The sequence below is a fragment of the Adiantum capillus-veneris genome, chromosome 15, assembly GCF_014529385.1.
Source record: "Adiantum capillus-veneris isolate H3 chromosome 15, ASM1452938v2, whole genome shotgun sequence".
Classification (NCBI taxonomy): Eukaryota; Viridiplantae; Streptophyta; class Polypodiopsida; order Polypodiales; family Pteridaceae; genus Adiantum; species Adiantum capillus-veneris.
The window spans coordinates 70,957,058-70,982,066 of NC_140945.1; the positions used below are offsets into that span (position 1 = coordinate 70,957,058).

Here is a 25,009-nt window from a genome sequence, read left to right on the forward strand (position 1 = left end):
GTCTAACGTGTCCAGAATGACCACAATACCAACATGTCACCTGTCGGCGTGCTCGTGAATGTACATGTCTCACACGAGTCCGTGATGACTCAGATCTATCATACATATCATGTAATCTGCGCCAAAGTGCTCTCGAAGTAGTCTCATACATAACAAGAGCATATACAGATTCTGCAAGGTGCAAAGAGAGTGTAGATAGTGCCATCTCCTCTAGCTCCTGCCACTGATCGTCAGACATGTTTGAAGGTCTACCTGCATCACCACTCAATGGTCGATGCAACCCTCGCTGTGTCAATGCATCAAGCATACACTCTCTCCATGCCGCAAAGTCTGACCCATCAAACACGCGCATTTGTGAGAGGTTACAATCTGATCGATCACTTGTCTCTGCCATGAGCACAAGTAGCAAGCTAGATAGCAAAACCACCTCACCAACAACACCTAGAAACTGTCTACAAATATGGCCAGAAACACAATGTAAAACCTGTGAGACACACTCCAAAATAGAGCTCCCGCAATGTCAATACAAGCCTCGCATGCTCTAGTATCACACTGCAATCTGTGAGCTAATCACCAAGCCCACACTGTGCGGTATCGATGCATACACACGCACAAATCTCCCACCTGCAGAGAACACCGCACGCAAATGTTGAGTGCAACCCGCAATCTCTACCTAGATCGCATAAATGATACGCATAAAACTCCTGGGAAAATTTCGCCAGAGTTTTGACGCACAATGGCTATCAACACAAAATAACCATTGTCCTGCAAGCTCAATACAATGAGCAATCAATGCGCATCAAACTACACTCAATATACATGCATAAGCTCTGCAAACCTGTGTCCAGCAAATGCTCACAAAGAGTACCACAGGTGATCATACATGTCATCCATAACCAACCTCTGCACTTGCTCACAAGATCTATTGCTCACCACATAAGCATACATAGAGCATTACCCGCTCAAACACCATGTATGCAAGCCACAACACTGCAGAAGAACCACTCAACTGCAACTGGCAACACCTGTGGGAGTACTAGACTCAACCTATACCTGGGAGTCAAACCCGATCTTGTAACACTTCATATGTGCCTGCTACCTGCAGTGTACACGGGTAAGCTGTCTGCAGCAAAGAAAACAACAGAGCCCAAAACTGTCATGAAAAACAGTCTCTGTGTTTTTAATTTCAGACCCACTTGCACTCCGAATCAGAAAACAATTCATTCTACAAAGTCGTAGAGCTCAAAGCCAGCTCCGTTTTGAACCAAAAAGTTTTGGAATCGGAGCTCTGTAGCTCAAGTTATGAGCAAAATAGTAGACTGCTGTCAAACTGCCAAAAACTGAACGACTTTCTTCTGTGCTTCTTTGAGCTCATAGAAAGGCTCAAACTCACTTCCCACCTCGATGCGTGAGCTGAATGCATCAATCTCACAATGCTTCCATGTCTATGGAAGCTCCAAGCTCCAACCTGTCGCCGATGTAGCCGTTGCAAAGCTTGCCCGAAGAGGGAAAATGATGTACACTGTTGGCTGATCTGTAGAGGAACTCTGATCTGTGAGCACTAGGAAGCTCCTGAGAGCTCTCCTGCAAGCCTCTGTATGGCTGTCCACAAACCTCCTCTATTTCTTTGCTCAGATCTGTGACCTCTCCGCCATAGCTGACGAGTTCATCGCGAAGCCGTCCATCTACGCTCTCACACCTGTCGCTCTGATACCAATTGAAGGGGATCGGGGAGCACACCACAGACGGAGAGTGAGAGAGAGAGAGAGAAGGAGACACACACGATGCGGGTGGGGAGACTCAAAGAGTGAGCAGCCCCCTATACACTTATGCTATGTATAAGGTATACAAGTCAGTGGGCGCCCAGACTCTGGGCGGCCGGGTAAGGCACAGGCGCCTATACCCCAACGAGAGAGAGAGAGAGAGAGAGAGAGAGAGAGAGAGAGAGAGAGAGAGAGAGAGAGAGAGAGAGAGAGAGAGAGAGAGAGAGAGAGAACGAAAAGAAAGGCTTCAGACAATGAGGCACAAAGAGGGCGACTTGGCGAAGCCAGCAAAGCAACAGGTGGAGGGAGGATATGTGAGCTTCAGGACTAGCATGCCGGCGGGAGTGGAGCTCGATGGCAAGAGAAAGTGGATGGAAAATGTCGAGGGAAAGGACAAAGGGCACTACAACTGCTAGTCTCTTTGTCTCTCTCAGAGAGAGCATCCACGTGACCCTAAGTGCAACGGATGGCTTGCTCTTGCACACGAGAAGAGGGTGAAGGCAAGTTGCAAGTTGGGGGTGTAAGGTATGAGCTTTGTACTAGAGTCACTAGAGTTTGAGTCAATGAGAAAGAGGTGGCGTGTAGTGGTGCAAGGTTGTAGAGCTACTTAAAACTCCTTTCATAAATAAACAATAATTCCAAGTTTGCATTACATGTCTCTTGTTTATGGTGAGCTTGTGATGGGTTAGAAAACTAGTCAAGACCGTGTTTATGAGTCCAAGTTAATCTATCTTGGAACCTATTCGCTTGAGTAAAATCCTAGCCTACACACACACACACACACACACACACACACACTTGTGCGCACAATGTTTGTCTATCATCCACCTTAGCTAGCACGATCCCATTCCCATCAAGTGGTATCAAAGCTATTAATGTGATAAGCATCTCCTAATCAACATTAGGATCCTTGGTGTTTCTTGTCCTCTTTCCCTATTGCATACCTTATGCCTAATTAGCGTTCAATCGGTTAGCATGAGCATGTTCTTGAGTTTAAAGACTCTTGGCCACTACTCACTAGCCATTGGATGCTCAATTAGCAGTAGGGTTTGTTAACTAGTGCTTAGGTGTTTGTACTTGCATTTAGGAGCGTTAATAAAGTGATTTTGTGCTACCTTGGAGCCATAATTACTCTCTTATCAAAACCACACTTCAAGCACTACTTATGTGTGGCGATAGCCTACGATAAGAGTTTTCATGTTTTCATTCAAGCCCTCAACGTTTGCATTTGGCGGATTTTAGCACCATATATTGATCTCGCAAGTTTCATCTTTTGCTCTTTGATTTTTTGCAGCAGAAGCTTGAGAGTATCCATCTATTTTTTGGATGTGTGTGGCTTTTGGGAGCATTAAGTGCTTCAACACCTTTTTCTGTGCTCAAAGCTATTTTTAGTACAAGTAGATCGAGTGGAGCACCTCCTATTTTGGGAGGGGTTGACTCCCTTTTGGAAGGGCCAAAAAGCTACTTGCACGTGGAGGGGGCTCAACCAAAATGAAAAAATATTTCGAGTCTAACTAGGACGGAGCCAACCACCGACCATGTAGCTCCTTCTCGATGACCCGATCGCCTCAAACTCTTGAACCATTGCGTAACCCAATACAGGCAAGTCCGTTCTTTTTTCCTTTGCACCAGTATCACCTACTACTGCAAACTTGCCTTGTGTTGACTATAGTCAAAAGATCCAAGCTTACCGTTTGGTTCTGTGTTGTAGCAACCATGGCCGACTCCAAGTGGAGCCATTGAAGCCCAGATCCACTACGCTTGCCAACCACCCCGTCCCCTATCTCTTCATCTGTCCACTCGTCTTGTCCTCTCTCTATAACAGAATTCAACATTCTCTTTTTCTTTCTTTTGTAAAAGATTAAATCTCAAACTCAACATAAATCCCCTTTCCCACCCAAGATCTCATTCCCGCGAGTAGTCACAAGCCGAATCAACACTTTCTTGTTGCCAAATCTCTCTCTCACTCTGACTTTGTGAAGAGGTGCTTCACAAATTAAGTGGCAGAGAACTCTCTCTCTCTCTCTCTCTCTCTCTCTCTCTCTCTCTCTCTCTCTCTCTCTCTCTCTCTCTCTCTCTCTCTCTCTCTCTCTCTCTCTCTTGCAAATAACTCCAAAATTTTGCAACCAAGCATAACACTTGCAATGTACGTCCTAATCTACATTTATGGAGATGATTTTCTAGTTGTGCTCGTGTAAATAGGTAGACACTAGCTAGGAGAGTCTCCTAAGCTAAGACCCCTCTATTAGCACAATGGGGGAGAAGGGAATAGAGAAGTTCAATGGGGGGGTTTCACACCTGGCAGACGAAGTTAAGGGGATACCTCATGAAGAAATGTTTGTGGTCTGTTATCAACACAACCTTAGAGCAACAAGCCAAAGCTGATGGAGTGCATACTAGGGCATCTATGCTAATAGCAAGTGCACAAAATTTAGCCAAAGGTGAACAAGCCTTAGGAATTATTATCACTTCCTTGCATGACAACCATGTGCATTTCATAGACGAATGTAAGCATGCACATGAAGCTTGGAGAGTTCTAGAGAGAAATTTTGGAACTAGGGCTAAAAGAAGTAAGGTTAGTCTCAAAAGACAACGTTATAAGCACTATAATGGAAGGAGAGGATATTGCTAGCCTAATTTTTTTTTCATGCAGCTCACTTACATCTAGTGCGAGGTAGCAAAAGATGACGAAGCGGTCGTGCTTTTGAGTGCACTTCCACCCTCTTATGACCACTTAGTCACCATCCATAAAGAGAAAGAACCGGATCCAACATTTCAAGATGTCATTAATTCTCTTCAAGCAAAAGAGAAGAAGCAAAAAGGTGGACAAGCCTTACGAAATATTATCACTTCCTTACATGAAAACTATGTGCATTTCATAGACGAATGTAAGCATGCACATGAATCTTGGAGAGTTCTAGAGAGAAATTTTGGAACTAGGGCTAAAAGAAGTAAGGTCACTCTCAAAAGACAATGTTATAAGCACTATAATAGAAGGAGAGGATATTGCTAGCCTAGATAATAGGCTTAAAAGCATTGCATGCAACTCACTTACATCCAGTGCGAGGTACCAGAAGATGACAAAGCGGTCATGCTTTTGAGTGCAATTCCACCCTCTTATGACCACTTAGTTACCATCCTTGAAGAGAAAGAACCGGATCCAACATTTCAAGATGTCATTAATTCTCTTCGAGAAAAAGAGAAGAAGCAAAAAGGCTCATTGACATCATCAAGAGGAGATTTTGTCATATCATCACCAAGGGGATGATATTCAACATCATTATCAAGTGTAAAGAAGTGTTATGATTGTGGGAGAATGGGAGATGCAGCAAAGGATTGCTACACTAAAAAGTCTTGCAACAATTGTGGTAAGAAGGGGCATCCTCCTTCTTGATGCTATTCAAGTGGAGGCAACAACAGTGGAGAAAGTAGCAGTGGCAATAGCAACAACAAAAGCTACAAAGGCAAGAAACCTGTAAGAGGATCAACTCATGTGGTGGAGGACGAAGAAGCAGACGAAGACCAAGATGAAACAACCTTGTCTACTATGATGACATACTCTAAAGATTGTAGCCTCTCTTCAAGGGGAGTATTTTTTTAATCATCCTTTGTGGATACGTATTGATAGCCAGTGTGGATACCATGTGTCATCCTTAGTGGATATAAAATCTTCAATGTATTGTCCTAGTCCGAACCTCAAGGGGAGGATTGTAAGGTATGAGCTTTGTCCTAGAGTCACTAGAGTATGAGTCTATGAGAGAAGAGGTGGAATTATCCCACATGTAGTGGTGCAAGGCTGTAGAGATACTTAAAACTCTTTTCATGAATAAACAATCATTCCAAGTTTGCATTACATGTCTCTTGTTTATGGTGAGCTTGTGATGGGTTAGCAACCTAGTCAAGATCGTGTTTATGAGTCCAAGTTAATCTATCTTAGAACCTAATTTTCTTGAGGTAAAATCTAGCCTACACACACTCACTTGTGTGCACAATGTTTTTCTATCACCCACCTTAGCTAGCACGATCCCATTCCCATCAAGGGGGGTGAGGGAAAGTAGCAAGGGATGTGGACAAGGAGAAGATGAATGCAGAGGAGATGGTAACGGTGAGGAAAAGTTTCATGTTCACTCGCTCATGTGTGCAGCCCTATTCACTCTCTCAAAGATGCAGCACTATTTTCTCTCTCTTTGTGAGTTCCGTTTGTCGAAGCCTGAGCCACGGCACAACCCTGGTTTCTCCCTCCCTCTCTCTCTCTCTCTCTCTCTCTCTCTCTCTCTCTCTCTCTCTCTCTCTCTCTCTCTCTCTCTCTCTCTCTCTCTCTCTCTCTCTCTCTCTCTCTCTCTCTGAGTTTCGTCTGTTGAAGCCTGAGGAGCGCACGAGGGGGTGTGGGGGAGGGAGGGAGGGGGGACACCACTTAGATTCTCTTTGAAATAGAAGGAAACATGAAGCAAATCTCTTGGAGATTTGTGCTAATAAACTCTAATCAGACGAGTATGTGTTGACAAAGATAATTCTGTATTATCAATGTTCTCTTCTTTTTGGGCTATTTAGATCTAGCACAATGTTCAAAATCTGTAACCATATACATGTGGTAGTCATTTGTGTGAACACACTTAGGACCCTCGGGGCATTTTTTCCCTCACTAGGAGGTTTTTCCTCCCGTGCATTGTGTATACGCCCATCATTCTAGGGCTATCTATCTTTCCATGGCACATCAAGTAGTACACTCTCTGTTGTGTGCCTTGAGCTTGCTTCATCTTCTCCAAGCTGTGTGTGTTTTCTTGCAACCCTAATTCCAATAATTGGTATCAGAGCAGGTTGTGTCCTCTCGAATTTAGTCGCCAACAGCTCCATTACGCACCTGCTTACTTTCTCTTATTTTTTGTGAGCTTTGGCGAGCATTCGCAGGTCGACAAATATTTTGGGTCAGCTCGTAAAGCTTGGACTGCTCAGAATTTTCATTTTGGCCTTCGTTTCCACTACAAGCAGTACTCCCTAGGCTATTTTGTCATTTTGTGCAAAAATTCTGTCAGTGCCATTTTTTGCATAACAGGAACTTATAGTCTTATACAGTTTGTGCTATATAGCACGTGTTGTTCCTGCTTTGTTTCTCCTCTTTTCGAGCAGTTTTCACATCAGGTGCAACATTTCCCATGGCTGACAACAACATAGATGTGTTCAAGATGTTTGCTGCTGGATGGAGACAATTACCCTATGTGGGCTTATATGATAGAACATGTCCTTGTGTCAAAGGGTGTATGGAATATTGTGCATGGCATTGATTACGTCTTGGTTCTGAGGATGTAGGCGATGTTGAGAATGTTGCAGGTTTTGGTGGCACGTTGCTGCTATCAGAGCTGTTTTGCCTACGGCTAAGCAAGCTCGTTGGGATGTAAAAGATGTGCAGGCTCATGCATTGATTGCGTTGCCTATGAAACACACTATTACTCCTCACATTTATTCAGCAAATCTGCAAAACAAGCTTGGGATATTCTGGATGATCTTTATGCAGGTCACAATGAGGCTAAAATTACATTGCTACGTAAAGAGCTGGAGTCCAAGATTATGCATGAGGAATGTGATATGGAAACTTTCCTTGCTAGTGTCAAGAATATCAATGAGCAACTTATTTCTACATACAAAGTCATTTTTGACAGTTCTCTTGTGCAGACTGTTCTTGATACTTTGCCAAATTCGTACTAGACTTTTGCTAGTACTTGGAGACTTATGAACCAAGGAAATCGAGAAGTTGTCAAGTTTGATGCATTATACACATTGTTGTTGCAAGAGTCTCTTTCCAAAAAACCAGGCTAGACAACGAGCAATTGAACAAGACTTTATTGTTGCTCAAAGAAAAGATGGTAACAACAAAGTAGCCACTTCTCATGGTTCTTCTATGAGTGGTAAATCACATGTTCTTAATGCTTCTGCTGGCAGCAATTTGTCTGGGAATTCTGGTGAAAAGGGAAAAAATAAGATGCGTTGCCATTATTTTACAGCTAATGTTCACTTGATCAAGTAGTGTCCTAAGTTGAAGGCCAAAGAGGCTAAGAAGAAAGAGATTGGTTCCACTACAAATGCTAGTTCCACTACAAATGCAGCTATTGTTGAGTCTTTTGTGAAAGGAGACAATGATGATGATGTTGATGCAGAATGGGCTTTTAGTGTAGAGTGCACTTATGATCCTTCTATCCATAGAGAGAAGATCTTCTACACAGTAAAAAACAAAACACGCGCTATGTTTGATTAGTTAAAAACCTTACATATATAAAAGGAAGAGCTATCCTTCCCATGCAAACTCTATTAACAAATGAGGTTAAACTGCATGCTATAAGAGATGTTTCTATGGTTGACATGACTTTATTGGACTGGACTTGGGCTTGAAACCCAAACCCCCCCCCCCTCAAGCCCAAACCACTGACAATGGACTTGATGGAGACCATGGTAGAGTACTACGAGTAGAAGCCCCCCCCCCCCTCCCCATAACAACATAGGTGTGTGTGTGCACTTCCCTCAGATAACTATGAGAGGGAGATAACAAGAACTCAACCAAACATAAATGGGTGGTCTTACCATTGATGTGTGGTAGTGTCCATACCTCGTACAATTTATTGACAATTGAATAACGTAAAAAGCAACATAAAAACAAACTGAAAACTATAAGACATCACTATCTACGAGAAGCATCGGTGCTCCACCATCATCGCCATCAACCATGTTCATTTGTTGTTTGTTCTTCTTAAAACACTTATTCAAAGGATGATTGGTCTTTCCACAGTGGATGCAAGGATTTTTGCTGAAACAATCCTTGGTTTGATGATTGTTGCGGCCACAAATCGCAAAAGATCTAGTGCTGGTAGTAGGTCTGATTGAAGTTGCAGCCGAAGTGCAACCACGGGCTACCTATGCAGTAAGTATGGTAGAACTAACACGTGGTACTCGTTTCTCTTCTTGAATTAACAATACCGTCCAAAGAAGGCAGCGGATCCTTCTCCTTTAAAATAGTTATAATCTGGCAAAATTTGGCAGGTAAGCTATTAAGGAAAACAACTATAAGATCTTCATCTGGCACAAGGGCTTCAACATAAATTAAGTGCGGATGCTTTCCAATCTATTAGCTAAAGCTGCAATGTTTTTGCCATCACACATGGAAAGAGAATACAGCTCCATTTTAAGGCTTATTTTGGAGTACTTGGCTTTAGGACCAAAAACTTTCTCTAATTCCATCCAAGCAGCATTTGAAGATTGCACGTCATCCAAATAATGAATACAGTCATCTTCGAGAGCTATCACAATAATACCTAATCCTTGCTCGTCCTTGCATTGTTGCTGGACAAATAACTCTCTCGTAACTGTAGCGGATGTGCCATCTTCGTCGGTTGATAGTGGCTTGACTACGCTTCAGAGATTCTTTCGCATCAAATAGCCTTTCACTTTAATTTTCCAGGTATGAAAGTTGGAACCATTGAATTTATCGACTTTTGACGCCATATTGAAGTCTTCAAGAAGATCTTGGTGACAAAGCCTATCGCCAAAAGCACTTGTGAGAATTCACCACCGTTAGCCTTTGCTTGTTATACTCAACACCGTGAAGATAGCGTGTCAGTACGCCATATTGAAGTCTTCAAGAAGATCTTGGTGACAAAGACTATCGCCAACCACTTTTGAGAATTCACCACCGTTAGACTTTGCTCGATATACTCAATACCGTGAAGACAGTGTGTGAGTACACCTTTGCAAAACTGCCAAATTTTGTGGGTGTTTTGATATGCAGCCCATGTTGCACCACCAAAACCCTAAATCCACCAAAAATTTATGCATACGGAATTTTGAAACACTTAAGAATCGTCAAGCACTACCTACTGCCCTCATGGCGTTCTGAGACGCTATCCGCAAAACAATGTGCGCAAGTTCATGCCTCCGCCAACGAGCACGTCTTGAAACGCCGTGCCTCACCGCCTGCAACAACTGCTCCTGCATTTTGAGGTGCAACCCACAAGGCTTGCCGACTTCTTCACCTACATCTTGATATGCGCCAAGCAAACGGCTTGCTCAACGTCACCTCCTTGAGCTTGCCCTAGTGCCACCTGAACGTGACTTTTGATATGCATGCAAATGTGCCTGAATGGAGCACCTATGTTGATACCAGTTGTGGGAGATGGAGACTATGGAGGGTGTTGACGTGAAGGAGCCATGGCGAGGTGATGGTGTTCAGAATAGAGAGAGAGAGAGAGAGAGAGAGAGAGAGAGAGAGAGAGAGAGAGAGAGAGAGAGAGAGAGAGAGAGAGAGAGAGAGAGAGAGAGAGAGAGAGAGAGAGAGAGAGGATCTTTGGCACAATAAAAAACAAAACACACACTATGTTTAATTAGTTAAAAAACTTACATATATAAAAGGATTAGCTATCCTTCCCATGCAAACTCTATTAACAACTGAGGTTATATGGCATGCTATAAGAGACGTTTCCACGAGTTGACACGACTTTACTGGACCGGACTTGGGCTTGAAACCCAACACAGATTCTCATGTGTGGTACTTTGATAGTGGTGCTACAAAGAACATTACCTCTATCGTGACTTGTTTACCTCTCTCGAGGATGTCCCTCTTGGGAATTCAATCACTTAGTGCCAACAATGCCTCTTATCCGATCAAGGGAGCTGGAAAGATTGTGCTTATTACTGCAAATGGCAGTTCTTTCACACTTGTTGATGCATTGCATGTACCTAGGATCAAGAAAAATCTTTTGCCTATATCTGCACTTGCTAGACTTGGTCTTGTAGTCAAATTTGTAAATTACAGATGTACAGTCCATGATCTCAGTTTTGCTGATGAAATTGTTGCATCTAGCATTTTTATGCCATGGACTGTATAAGCTCACTTTGTATGACAAGTGTGGGCAGAATTATGCAAATGCTGTTGTGGATTCTAAGGCTATTTCAAATGCAAATCTTTGACATGCACCTTTTAACATCTGAATTTTGCCAGTTTGCTGCATTTGCGAAAAACTGATATGGTTGCTTCTTTGCCACCTCTTGGGTAAGATGCAGCGTTCGAAGTTTCCAAAGGATGGTCCAGTTAGAGCCACGTGTAGGTTGCAGCTTGTGTATTATAGTGATGTTTGTGAGCCCATGAAAACTTTGTCCTTGGAAAAATTACCTTTACTTTGTGGCTTTCATTGATGATTACTCCAGGCATGCATGGGTGTATCAGCTTAAGGCGAAGTTTGAAGTGTTTATGTGCTTCAAACAATTTTTGGCTATGGTTGAAAATGTCTCAAAATGTACTATGGGCACCCTTCTTCAGATAAAGGGGGGGAGTATATCAATGCTGGAGGTTCAAATGTAAATTCCAATGAGGTAAATGTTCAGCCTATGAAAATGTTACAGATCAGCATATTATTGATGCAGATGTACATGATGTACTTGATGAGGAAAGGGCTGAGAATGAGCAGGTTAGAGGTATGCCTAAATGGCTGGTGCATACTTTGCGTGACACTAAATTGGATGCACCTTTGTCTAGTTGTACTCGTTCACGTTCTTGCCATGCATCTTATGCATCAGATTAATATGCTTTGGCTGATCTTGAGGAACCTATGTCTTTTGATGAAGCACAAAGTTAGAAAAGTGGATGACTGCCATGCAATCAAAATATGATGCACTTATAGAAAATGACACATGGACTTTATGATTTGCCTCTTGTCAAAAAGGCCAGTGGTACGAAGTGGGTTTACAAGTTGAAACGCAAGCCGAATGGTGAGATTGATCGCTATAAGGCTCAACTTGTTGCAAAGGGTTATGCACAACAAAAAAGCATAGATTATGAAGAGACTTTTGCTCCCACTTGTCGTATGACTACTCTGCATTTTATATGTGCATTGACAGCTCATTTTGGTTGGGATGTACATCAGTCATACATTGTTACTGCTTTCTTGAATGGTGACATATTTGAGGAAGTTTATGTAACACAACCTTGAAATTTTGTCAAGAAAGGACAAGAGGATAAAGTGTGCAAATGTAAGAAAGCTTTGTATGGGTTGAAGCAATCTCCTCGTGCTTGGTATGAGAAGACTGACACTCATTTGGTCAAATGAGGCTTTCATAACAGTCCAACAGAAATCACATTGTATGTAAAGCATGAGGGTGATGACCAAATGAGAGACATATTGCTGAATTTAAGGCTGATTTGAATGCTACTTCAAGATGAAAGATTTGGGGATGTTGAATCATTCCTTGGGTATAGAGTTTAAGCAGTGTGATGGTGGTATTGCCATGTGTCATACAAGTTACATAGAGACATTGCTATGTAAGTTTGGACTTGAGGATTGCAAACCTACTGCCATGCCCATGTAAACAGGTTTGAAATTGAGTCTTCAGGATACTGGTGATCCTGCTGATGTCACTCTTTATCAAACTGCTATTGGCTGCCTTATTTATGTATGCAATACGAGGCCGGATATTCAGTTTGCAGTCTCACAGGTCAACAGATTCATGCATAGCCCAAGGTCTAAGCATTGGTAGACTGTCAAGAGGATTTTTCGCTACTTGAGTGGCACTTTACATCTTGGCTTGTTTTATCCCAAGGGGGGATCATTGCCGCCATATTTACATGCTTTTTCGGATTCATATTGGGCTGGTTTTTTTGACACACGAATGTCTGTGAGTGGTGTTTGTTTCATGCTCGGCAGTTCATACATATCATGGTTGAGCAAGAAGCAACCTACTGTGAACACTTCTAGTTGTGAGGCTGAGTATAGGGCAGTCTTCACAACTACGATTGAGTGTGTATGTCACAGACGCCTTATGGCTAATTTGGGTGTTGGACGTGACATTGCCAACACTATCTACACTGACAGTCAAAGCGCATTGGCAGTTGCAAGGAACCCAGTTTTTCATGCTCACACATATCACATTGAGGTGCATTACCACTATGTCAAGGAGAGGCTCTCTACAGGAGAGATAAGCTTGGCTTATGTACCAACGCAGGACAACCTTGCAGATCTTTCACAAAGGCATTGTGTTTTGAGAAGATTTCCGCAAAGCTTTTGTCTTACTCCCCTTTGTGGATTGATCATGTCCTCAGGGCATGGCACTTCCCTATACTCTATGTGCCAGCTCTCGTTCACTGCATCACATGTGGTAGTGATGTGGTGAACACACTTAGGACCACCGGGGCTTTTTCCCCCTCACTAGGAGGTTTTTCCCCCCGTGCATTGCATATACGCCCATCACTCTAGGGCTATCTATCTTTCCATGGCACACTAAGTAATACACTCTTTGTTGTGTGCCTTGGGCTTCCTTCATCTTCTCCAAGCTGTATGTGTTTTCCTGCAACCCTAATTCCAACAAAATCATCACACCTCAAGCAAAGCCTATGCAACTAACCTCATCTCTTCTTTAGCATTATCAAAATATTCTTTTGCAACCACATGCAAATTGATTTTCATAACTAATCGAAAACACTATCAATACGTAAATACATGGAATGTTTCATATGCTTATGAGATGATTGCAACTTTACATCTATAAGTTCTTGCTTTTATTATATTCATTACTTCTTCTGATACCTCCTCTGATCCCATCCTTAAGTCTCAATATCAGGCATAATCTTAGATCTCTATCATCTCTAGTAAAAGGTGGACGAGGGATTCGAACATGCAACATCTGCATGAACGCCTCATATGCAACTCACATAGCCAACCCAATATCCACTTGTTGTCGTCTCAAGCAACCTACGAATTGGAAAAAAATCCCTTACCTGCTCTGTGCCCATAGCTGCCAGCTCCCCAACAACCACCCTCACATCTCCCCCCCTTCCTCTCTCTCTCTCTCTCTCTCTCTCTCTCTCTCTCTCTCTCTCTCTCTCTCTCTCTCTCTCTCTCTCTCCCCCCCGACGTTGCAATCGGGACCTCCAGTGTTGCTTTTTTCCGCTTGCATTTGCCAAGATTCGCCACGATTTTCTTTTTCAAAAATTGTAGCACTTACTGAGCTCTCTTGATACAAGTTTGAGTTGTTTATGTACATAGAGAAGCTTACGGTAGACTTTATGCACTTTGCTAGAGTTTTGCTCTCTGCTGATGCCTCTCATGTGTGATTGAGTCCGAGCTTGATTTTAGTGGGAGGACTTTGACAAATCTTTAGCTATGATTGAGTTGCTTGCATTTATATGGTGCCTACATGTCGTATGAGCTATTGGATAACAATGTTTTGGTCTTATATATAATGTCGAATGGACAACATGTGCCCCCCTCTCCTCTGTTATAATTCACAAGGGCATTGGGTGATGGGATCAAGGGCCTCTATCAATCTAGGCTTTATATGATTGGGCGTCATAGATTTTGTCACAGAAATAAACTCGGGTGCAATGAAAGTAACTGAAGATTGCTTTTGCCCTGTGATGCATTTGCAGGCCGAAAACTAATGGACACCTACATCTCATGAAGGCGTGCATGGGCGATGTGGTTAATGCACATGTCTCTCCATGCCCAAGTTGTGGGTTCAATCCTTGGAGGTGGGGCAGGGACAGAGGGGGGAAGAGTGATCTTGGGTTTTCGACATTACTTTGCTCGAGATCTAGGTTAAACCAATAGATAGGGATGGCTTGGCATTGGATTTTCAATGCCAAAGGAGTCAAGGGCAAACCTTATCCATGGCGTGTTCACATGGGACTCTCAGCTCTGATTTTCTCTCTCTTGGCTGCACGCACCCATTCTCTCTCTAGCGTATACCCTTACCTCAGCAGCTCGTATCGTAGTGACCGCTCTCGGCCAGTTTTCTCTCCGACTTTTTACTTGTTTCTGCGTGTCGTGTATTAAGGGAGGTCCAGCTCTCGCTCTCCCTCTCTCTCTCTCTCTCTCTCTTTACGCCCGGCGGCCCTGGCCTCACGGACTGGGCAAAGAATGAGTGGACTGAGGAATCGATCAAATCATCAATGGAACTCTGGCCTAGTCTCTCTCTCCACGCATTGTCGCACACTTGTAGCATTGTAGCCTTTTCTGCAAAAAGCAACCTGGTTGAAATGTTGGGTTGGCCAGAAATTTCTCCCTCCCCCTCGGCCCCTCATCTCCCACACAGACCCACCCCCGTCCCGACCTGCTTTTTGGCTTTTGCCAGGTTTTCAAGGTGTCAAAAAATGAACGCGAAACGCCCTTGCCTTTGTTGAGTGACGCAGCAGAGGTAGCTTTTCTGCCTCTGCATTCAGTTCATACTTGGGGCTCTCTGTGTGTATGACTCATTTACAAATTTGCACTGCCTTGCGCCATTTTTGGCAAAATTTGCCATCAGCGCGCTAAATTTTAGGGCCAAACAGAGAATTGGGCTCTCATTAATGCTGTTGAAATTATGTGGGCGCGCCTCCCTTTTGGCTGTCTTTGATGAGGATGCCCTCTATTCTGTAGGCTTTTCTTCTTAGACAGCGCTGTGCTTGTTAGCCCACAACAGCAGCATTCCATCTCTAGAAAAGCAACTTGGAGAAAGCAAAGAAAGCTCTCTGTACAGATCTACAAGCCATTGGTCCGAGTCGTTGCTGCGAGCTTCTACCTATTTGTGGCTGGGATTACTGGCTTTGCTCGTATAACCTCACCTTTTGTGCAGAAAAATTCAATCAATGTTCTGCACATGGGTGCTGATGGATCCCACAACAGCAGCGTGCCCCCGCCGTTCCTCACGAAGACCTACGAAATGGTCGATGACCCTGCCACTGATGAGATCGTGTCGTGGAGCGAGAACAATGCCAGCTTTGTTGTCTGGAATGTAGCGGATTTTACAAAAGATCTTCTCCCTCAGTATTTCAAGCACAACAACTTTTCCAGTTTTGTCAGGCAACTAAACACCTATGTAAGCTAAACTTTCCCTCTCTAACATATTTGCAATATGGTATCCTTTTGCATACACAAAAGTCAAGGTCGGGGGTCGGCGGGCCGTCCATCCCTCCCCCATTACTGAACGGAATGAACATAATTTCTTGTCGCAACTTGGCACTCAGCAAGCATTGATAGTGCTCATTCATTAAAAAGTATGTAGAGGCATCTCTGACCTGGCTCGAATGTTCTTATGGGTTTAAATTGCTTTGTGAAATTGGTCATTTGCTTTGTGAACATATAAGATTTTTGGGTTTATGGTTCATTCAGTATGTAATCACTTACTCATGCCATGTGTTGTGCTTGTGATGTGTAGAGTTGATGTCTAAATACATACACTCTATGCCTGTGAGTTCTGTACATTTCAATTTAATGTCCATTCCGATTCAAGAGTCACTACTTATAGGATAGAGATCAGGATGGGTGCCTGAGCTGTGTCTGGCCAGTGTGAACCACGCCCTTGGGCTAGGGCTGTTATGAAGTCCTATAAATACTTCTTGCATGATCGGTTTTACTGAGTAGTGTAATATCTTGGATGACTCTAAAGGAAAGTTTGTATCAATTATACTAAGTATCTAAATTCCTAACATCATCAACAACTGGAGTTTGAACTCATGATTCGCATAGATTGATGAGTAACGCTATTTCTTCAAATACTAGCCACAGTTGTTGATGCTTGTTTCAGAACACAAACGCACAAACATGTTGCTCCCCTTGTAACCGTGAGAGGAACTGCAATTATTGAGGTGCTCCCTGCAACAATTGCTTGGAATTTTGCAAATTGCATCACCTTAATTCATTTTGCTCCTCCAAATTAAAACATCCATTCTCAAGACCTTGAAAGAAGTATGGTTATGTTTGTGATTGAAACTAAACTTATAAAATGTGTGGACCTTGCTTCTTTATGACAAGCCCAAATTGAGTTTGAGAATTGATCATGTGGTCATGGGATTCCGCTTTGGGTCCGTTTTGTTCTATTGGTGTTGGGAATATAATCAGACCAGCAAGGCCATCTAAGATGGTTTTGGGAGTCCTCTTTGGATCGGTTTTGGTCTATTCGTGTTGGGAATATAATGAGATTGGCAAGGTCATGTAAGACACAAACGGCTCAAAACTGATTAGAAATGCCTTTTTTTTTATAGCTATATTTTGTACGCAACCTTCAAAATGTCCTTACAGATCCTTACGGAACGGAACCAAGGAAACGAGAAATGGGTGACTACGAAGTGGAGTTTCAATCTGATAGGCCCCGAAACCGAGTTTCCCTGTAACTATACTTGCAATATATCTACTATATGGGCAACTATGAGTCTATGTCTTGAGCCCTATGCAAATCGCCACGGATCCTTTTATTGGGCTCTCCAAGAGAACAATAAGAAAATTGTTGCTAATGTGTGGTGATTGCATTTTTGGTTAAGATGTGAATCATCTCCACTTGCTTTTTTTGCAGCATAATCTTCCTTTTATGACCCCCTTTAATTTTGTCAGTTAAAATTTTGCATTCTGAGAGTGTTGGAAGTACTACTGACGTACATGCTTTTGATCCAAAAGGAGGGTGATTACATGATTTTTTCTCTTTGGTTTGGACTCTGCAGGGATTCCATAAAATTGATCCGGATCGACAAGAATTTGCCAATGAAGGTTTTGCTAAAGGCAATAAAGATGCATTGAAGAACATTCACCGAAGAAAACCATCTGCATCTCAGACAAATCCTTCACAGAAGGACAACTTGAGCGGTTGCAATGATCCTGCCCATGCAGAGCTTGAGGGAGAGATTCAAAAGCTCAAAGAAGATAAGGGGATTCTTATCAATGAGCTTGTGAAGGTGAAGCAGCTTCAAGAAACGACAGAGATCGAGCTTGAGACGTTGGCGCAACGTCTTCAAGCTCTTGAAGGGCGGCAACATGGCATAATGGCATTTTTGGCGCGGGCAATGCACCATCCAAATTTCATGCAGTTTGCACATCCTAGTGAAAGCTTGGCATTGAGCAAAAAGAGAAGATTGCCAGAGCAAGTGGCCTTAATTGGTATCGGAGAGTCTTGGGATGAAGAAGGGACTGGACAACTAGTTCGGTACCCTTCCGGGGACACTACCGAGGTAATGTCGGAAGGCGGCCAAATTGCTCACAACTCAGATGGGGGCTCCGCGTCTGAATCATCGTTGGATCGTGTTTTGCAGCAGTTTGCAGTGTCTAATCTGAATCAATCAGAAGAAACTAGTCCCGTGAGCCGGTCTTCAGGAGTTACTCTTTGGAAGATTGTGGAGGCCTCCAATGTAGAGAATGTGACGAATGTGGATTCAGTTGGCGCTAAATCGCCTGGTGAAGCTGTTGTATGCAGTGAATTTACATGCCCAGGAGGAGACCTCACAGCTAATGGAGTCGCTATTAATGAGCTTGAAGTAGACCGGAAGACCGCGGCTCCGGCGCAGGAGCAAGACGGCATCAAAGGGAGCAAAGGAAGTGGATCAAATGATGTGTTTTGGGAAAGCATGCTCACCGAAAACCCGCGTTTGACAGAGAGAGACTCACAGGATGCTAGATGTGAAGGTCAATCAAATGAAAGATGGTTTTTGTAAGGTCGCATTACTGTCTTCGCATATATGGTTGTCCTTGGGGGGTGGTCGACCTATATAACTAAGGAGCAACGTCCAAATGCAATGTGAGCCTACTTAAGTGAGTGGTGGAGTGTCTTATGCAGTCTCTTGAAATCAATCACCATTGACACTAGGTTAGCTTTAACCCTTCTGTCGGATCAAACAGTTGTCAGATCCATCCTTACATTAAAGCTTAGTGAGCTTGACTTATGATACTTAGCAGAGTAACTCAGGTTGTTGTATATTGATACATTTTAGCTAGAAGGAATATCTTAGTAGTTCCATTAAGAGGCAACATTGGCCTCCCTGCATTGAGCCCAATCCACTGTGAATATTGCCGAAGGTTTTGTTGATGCTTAGCAATATGATAGTAGGTGCCAGCGTTTTGGAAAATGATTGCCGAAGGTTGGAAAGTCGATAAATTCTCTATAGCAGGTCTAGTGTTAACTAGAGAGAGAGAGAGAGAGCTTGAGAGCTTTTAATGTCCGAACAATCCCAAGAGACCCTCCTATATCCATCTGGCAAGCCTTGAACTCAAGACCTGTTACTCAATAGGGAACTGGGATAACCAGTCTACCTCACTTGTGTGTGAGAGAGAGATTACCCCCCCCCACCCCCCTCTTTTTCTTCCCTTCCCCTTCTCTTTCCCCTGTGTGCGTGCACGCCCGCCTGCATGTGTGCTTGTTTGTTTGTGTGTTTTGGTGTTTGTGTGCTTGTGCAAGCTCTTGGGTGGTTGTGTTGCTGAGGGGTACATGCATTGTGTGTGTGTGCGAGGGGCTGGCCTCGTTGGTTGGCTGTGTGTATGTGTGCGTGTGCGCAGGCATGTTCATGGGGGTGCGTGTGTTGGTTGTGCGTGTTGAATGTGTGTGCGGGTTTTATGGGTGGGGTAGTCTCTCTCTCTGCTAAGTTACTCTGCAGGAGCTTCTCCTTTGGAGTCTGCTGCAGTTTCCTCTTTCAGCTTCCTAGTCAAGATGTGCTCAATTTGTGGTTTCAACAGCTATCTTCAGCAAGTGGGCTCTCTTCAGAGTTTGTTCGAGCCTAAGAGATGGGAGCTTCATTCTTTGGAGATTTGGTTGGAGAGTTCGTGGTGTTTCCGTGCAGCTTCTTCGCGCTCATCATTGCCATTCCCCTCTTTGTCCTCTTTCGTTGGCCGTTGGCTGTTGATGGTAGCATATGTTGGTTTGAGAATTTTGCCCAGATTGTGGGTTGTTGTGCAGCTATTGCCACCTTCACTGATGGTCTCTCGTTGTCATTGCTTCCCTTGGAGATCGATCATTGAGTACTTGGAGCTTGATGAGCCATCCTCATTGTCCTCTTTAGTTGACCTTGGCCTGTTCATGGTAGCAGATCTGAAATTAGTTTGCTTGAGATCTATGGTGCTCATTCATCCCACAGTAGATCCCATGAGCGCATGCCCGTGGAAGATACAGTTGAGGGGTGGAGAGGGCACTTCTTATTACTTTTTAACACTAGTTTGGTACCAAAAACATCTCAAGGAATGCTTTTGAATACTTATAAAATGTTGGCCAACGTACTCATGAAAATTAGAATTCTTCACTTTTTGTACGCAACCTCAATTGCAATTACACTCATGAAAAACGCCTATCCGAAAAAGCCATTGATGTTTCGCTATAACTCGTACCCTAATTAAGGTAAAAAAATGAGGGGTGCATGTAATAATCCATGGTAACTACTTACATGTGCTTGACAGTTCTATAGCTCTTATGTCGATTTTTTTTTTCTCTGTGGCTAAAATTAAATGTAGAAAGTGATGAGTATCGATCTATGGTGCTCATTCATCCCACGGTAGATCCCATGAGCACATGCTTGTGGAAGATACAGTGGAGGGGTGGAGAGGGCACTTCTTGTTACTTTTTAACACTAGTTTGTAACCAAAACATCTCAAGAAATGCTTTTGCATACTTCTAAAATGTTGGCCAACGTACTCATGAAAATTCGAATTCTTCACTTTTTGTACGTAACCTCAATTGTAACTACACTCATGAAAAATGCCTATCCAAAAAGCCATTGATGTTTCGCTATAACTTGTACCGTAATTAAGGGAAAAAAATGAGGGGTGCATGTAATAATCCATGGTAACTACTTACATGTGCTTGACATTTTTGCAGCTCTTATGTCAATTTTTTTTCCTTTGTGGCTAGAATTAAATGTAGAAAGTCATAAGTATCAATTATGCAACATTTGTGAAATGAATTAGCGACCAACCACATAAAACATTTAATTCATTTAGATTTGCATTGTCTTATGTTGCATGTATAATAGATCTACCACTCCATTGCTTAAGGTGATACTATTTGATGGTTATGCAAATCACATACGTCCCAAAAATTGCGCATGTTGAAGTTCTTTTTTTTTAATATAACAAAGATTAGTTTTAACATAAAGTTCACTTTTGCATTCATCTCATTTACTTGTGTACAAATATCTCATATGGACACAATTGGGGAGTTTATATGTACATTTTTGTTGGTTTTCCATAGCAATGTTAGTTTTGCTTATGCATTATATTTTTTAAAAAATGAGCTTAAATTACAAGATGCTTTTGAGTTTGAAAGTTTGAAAAATGCATAGTTGATGAGTGTTGGCTTATAGATACATAGACCTTATGTTTTGCAACATAACCTCATGATGTTAATGAAAGAGGCTTTAAAAGACCAAAACTTTCCTCTTTGTCAACATTGTGAAGTTTTGGGTTTTTTTTTTAATTATACCAAAATTAGGGTCTAAAAACTAAGTGATAAAACTCGAGTTCTTGTTATAATAAGTTTTTTCTTGTCCAATTTTGAAATTTATGTAAAATCTTTATTTGATGAGATTATATTTAATTTATGGTTTTTTTTTCATCTTCAAACTCATCACTATAATCTTAATACGATATTAATTTTGGCAAAATTAAAAATTTAGCTATGTTCTTCACCTCATAACTAACCTAAGGTATGTTGTGCATCTCATAGCTAAGTTCTTCATTCACCTCATAAATGACCTAAGGTATGAACATGACCTATAAATCTTGTTTCTAACTTTACCAAATAATCATGGCAAGTTGCTAGTAAAACGCGACACTTTAGTGTCCAATTATAGAACTAGTGTTAAGAGATTTTATCCCTGGCCGTTCCTAAGTTTAGGAGATGACTTTGTGGCTACTTGTATCAATGGATATAGTTCTTTGTCCACAAGCGTAATGTATTACAATTGCTCTTGGATCAGCAACATTTAGACGTCCAAAGGGAATTTTCAAGCAAAAGAAAAATGCCCTGTTCTTTGTACAAAAAAGTGTGTGTGTGTGTGTGTCTGTTTTTTTGTTGCCTTTTTAAGTTTATGAGTTGCCTTGTGGCTAGTTGTATCAATGTTGATAGTTCTTTGCCCACAGGTGTAATGTATTACAATTGCTATTGGATCGGTAACATTTAGACGTCCAATGGGAGTTTTCAAGTACCAAAAAACCATCTCTTTTTTGTACAAAAATATTTGTGTGTGTGTGTGTGTGTTTTACTCTCTATTGGGGAGGGGCTTTTCACTTGCCTTTATATATTACTTAATCGCAATTCTCTTTCTTAATATTATCGGCTTTAAATATCAAAAAAGAGAGCGAGGAGTGGTACGCCTTATGTTTTTTTGAATCGGCATTCCAGTCAAACTCTGAACCACAAATTGGCATCACTATATTGTCAAGCTCTTGCATCACTTTGTGGACAAGCAAGACCTCCAAGCTATTAAGTTGGTACTGGGTAACCAGAAGGTCAATGGTTTTACAACTCTTGTTGTCATTGTCCCAGAAGTGCCCAAGTCGATTCAGACCCTTATTATTCAGCTTCCTGGCTGTCTCTATCCAATAGGGAATTTGAGGCGGATCTACAACTTTGAAAAGCCAGGGAGACCAATGCAAAATGGAGTTCTTGAAGTATCTGGCTTCTTCCCCCCACTTTGAGACTCCTGCTGCTCTATTGCATTTTCTTACCAATTCTCCTGAGCTGCCCCCCAGTCTTAGGGTAGACCACGTTGGGGCTAACAGTTTGTCATGAAACTCTATCCTCTCCACTTTCCACCTTTCGAGCCAAGTTTAGCTGCTTCTATCATATCTTGATCATTATAGCCCAAACTTGATCCTATTTAGCCAAGGAGACAACAAATTTGGTGCAACAAGCTTCTGCATGGGCCACAGGGTCGAGAATTCCGAGGCCTTCTTAATTTACCGGCCGAGCAACTGATTCCCAATGGCCCATTGCCATGGCTTGGAGGATTTCATGTTGTTTTTCCACAAAAACCCTTTTATTGGTTTTCAGAACTCTTTCTAGTGACACTTAGCCATCTTGAGAAGCGGGCTAGTGAAGGCAATATAAGGAATCATAAAGGCATTTATCACTTTTATCCGACTTGGGAATGGGAGAAGAGCATACTCCCACCTACTCATTTTTGTTTTGAGTTTTTCAAGCACCCACTCAAATCTTTGCTTGTGAGTTATGCCCACCCCCAAGGGGGCTCCCAAATGTCTGAAGATATTCCCTTTTGTGACAATCTCCCCCGAGCAGTCGGAAGGGTCAAATGAGTCATTTTCTGATAGGGAGATCAGCCTTGACTTCTCTATATTACAATGGGACCCCGAAGCAACTGAGAATATTTGTACAATCTCCAAAGCTTTCCTGATGACTTGGGGGACACGCCTTCAGGAGGAAGAGGAGAGAATTGTCTGCAAAAAGTTTTGCTAGGAGTTGGCTATTTCCTGGTAAGGCCAGGCCTTGCAACTCCCCTCGTTCAAAACTAGCTTCGAGCGTCGTGATTAACGGATGTGATCCTATGGCGAAAAGCAGGGGGGCCAGAGGACATCCCTGCTTAATAGACCTTTGACCTCAAAAGAGCCCATATTTCTATCGTTGAATAGAAGCTCTGAGTGGCTTCCAGCCCCCAGTACACGTACCAGACAACATAGGCGAGGCCCAAAGCGCAGATCTTCCATGACGGCTTCTATATATGTCCATGTTATTCTGTCATAAGCCTTATCCAGGTCCAATTGCAGCAGAATGCACTCTTGCTTTGTGAACAGTTGCGTATTCGATGCCCACCATTGCTGCCAAGATGTTATCGTAAATGGACCTTCCTTTGATGAACCCATGTTGATGGGGAGAGATAACCTTGGTGAGTAAGGGGGCTAGTCTGAGGGCTACTGCTTAGTAATAATTTTGTAGGCCACCGACATCATCATTATAGGGCGCCAATGTTTCAGTTGAGAACAACAGATCTGTTTTGGGATGGAACACTTATCTCCAACGACCCTTCGACAATGGCTTTATTGGACAACCTTGTGATTGGGACCTTGAGATCATCCCAAAATTCTCTATAGAATTTCACCGTCATCCCATCCCAAGCCGGGGATTTTTCCTTGCCAAGGGCTTGCAATGCTAGTGAACATTCATCTTCGAAAAATGCCCTTTCCAAGCTATTAGCTTTTGAGTGGGGAATCTTCTTCTTGACTCTCTGAAGTAAGGTCCCTCTGGCTTCTTCCACTTCTTGGGACTGGATCTCTGTCCGTCCAATGATTTGACTAAGATAGCTCACATCAGACCCGCCATCTCATCCTGGTTATGAACGGCTGTCCCTTTCTCATCATATAGCGAGCGGACGCGGCCCCGGTTCTTCTTGATTCTAAAGCCCTAAACAACTGAGCTTGATTAGAGGATTCAGGTTGCAAGAAAGTCTCCCTGGAGAGAAGCCTTGCCTTTTTAATATCTTCTAATTGCTCATTAGCAAGGTTAGATTTGGCTTCAAGCCATTGTTTGTGCTCATCCTCAGTAGCAAGCCCATTGGCTTTTTTGGAGGTAGGCAAATGTACCTCCGCTGTAAGATGCAGAAGGTGGTCCTCCCTAATTTTCTTGATTCGAGGGCCCGAGGTTTTGATTGCTTTTTGGATGCTCCGAGCAAAGAGGTCCCACGCATTGTGTTTGTTGAGATCGACATATTTTTTGAGCTTACCCATTGCTTTCTTGGTTAGATTCCTGAATAGAGGGTCTTTGAATAGGTGTGCCCCTGTCACTAACAATTTTTTTCCTCCTCTTGGGGTCTGCTCCTCCCCTGTATTCTTCTTAAAATGTATGTGATCCGAAAGGCTTTTTGTTGGGCCTACCTTCATCTCCATCAACGACGATATCCAGTCAGCTTGATGTGAGCAATAGCATCTGTCTAGCCTGGAGGCAATGCGGGCATACTGTAGGCTTGTGTAGGTGAAACCAATCGTGCTGTTCCATGGGCCGACTTCCCATAAGCCGATCATCACCCACTTTTTGCACAAACTTTGCCATTTAGACCTTTCTGAGCCAGCTAGCATACTGGAGGATCCTATTCAATCCCTTCTCTTTTCTACCATATTGAAGTCGCCAACCAACAACCACTCACCTTCAATAGGAGTATCTCTAAGATGCATCCATAGTTTAGCTCTCTCTTTTGCATTGCAAGGGCTGTACACATTCACAATGGTGAAGGGATGCTCTTCCTATCTGATTCTAATCCCTAGGATTCTACTGAATGGGTGGTTTAGAACCACCTTCGGCTCCAATTCTCTGTCCGCAATGCTGAGGATGCCACTGAAACCGTTACTTCCTTCTCCATAGAATACTAGTTTCTTTCCTAGCACCTGTTTTCTCTTGGTATGGGCATCTAAGTGGTGTTTCTGGATGGCCCAACAATTGAGTGCCTTCTCCTTTTTTATTTCCTCCCAGAATAGGGTACTCTTCTCACGGGTTTTCAACCCCTTTACGTTCCAAGATTGGATAGTGAGAGACTT

The 25,009-nt window shown here is 42.7% G+C and overlaps 1 protein-coding gene across 1 annotated transcript; it reads left to right on the plus strand.

Annotated features, from left to right (window-relative positions):
* The first annotated feature begins 14,637 nt into the window (after positions 1 to 14,637).
* LOC147440865 (heat stress transcription factor A-1-like) lies at positions 14,638 to 18,626 on the plus strand. The gene is made up of 2 exons (XM_086482668.1): positions 14,638 to 15,593; positions 17,212 to 18,626. Exons 1-2 carry the CDS (start codon positions 15,375 to 15,377, stop codon positions 18,193 to 18,195), a joined length of 1,203 nt encoding a protein of 400 aa, XP_086338794.1. The 5' UTR covers positions 14,638 to 15,374; the 3' UTR covers positions 18,196 to 18,626.
* Positions 18,627 to 25,009: the final 6,383 nt, after the last annotated feature.

Excerpts from the sequence above, each read along its gene's own strand:
- LOC147440865 (XM_086482668.1), top strand. The coding sequence starts at position 15,375 with ATGGGTGCTGATGGATCCCACAACAGCAGCGTGCCCCCGCCGTTCCTC. Across the intron at positions 15,594-17,211 it reads TCAGGCAACTAAACACCTAT|GGATTCCATAAAATTGATCC; the intron begins GTAAGCTAAACT and ends TGGACTCTGCAG.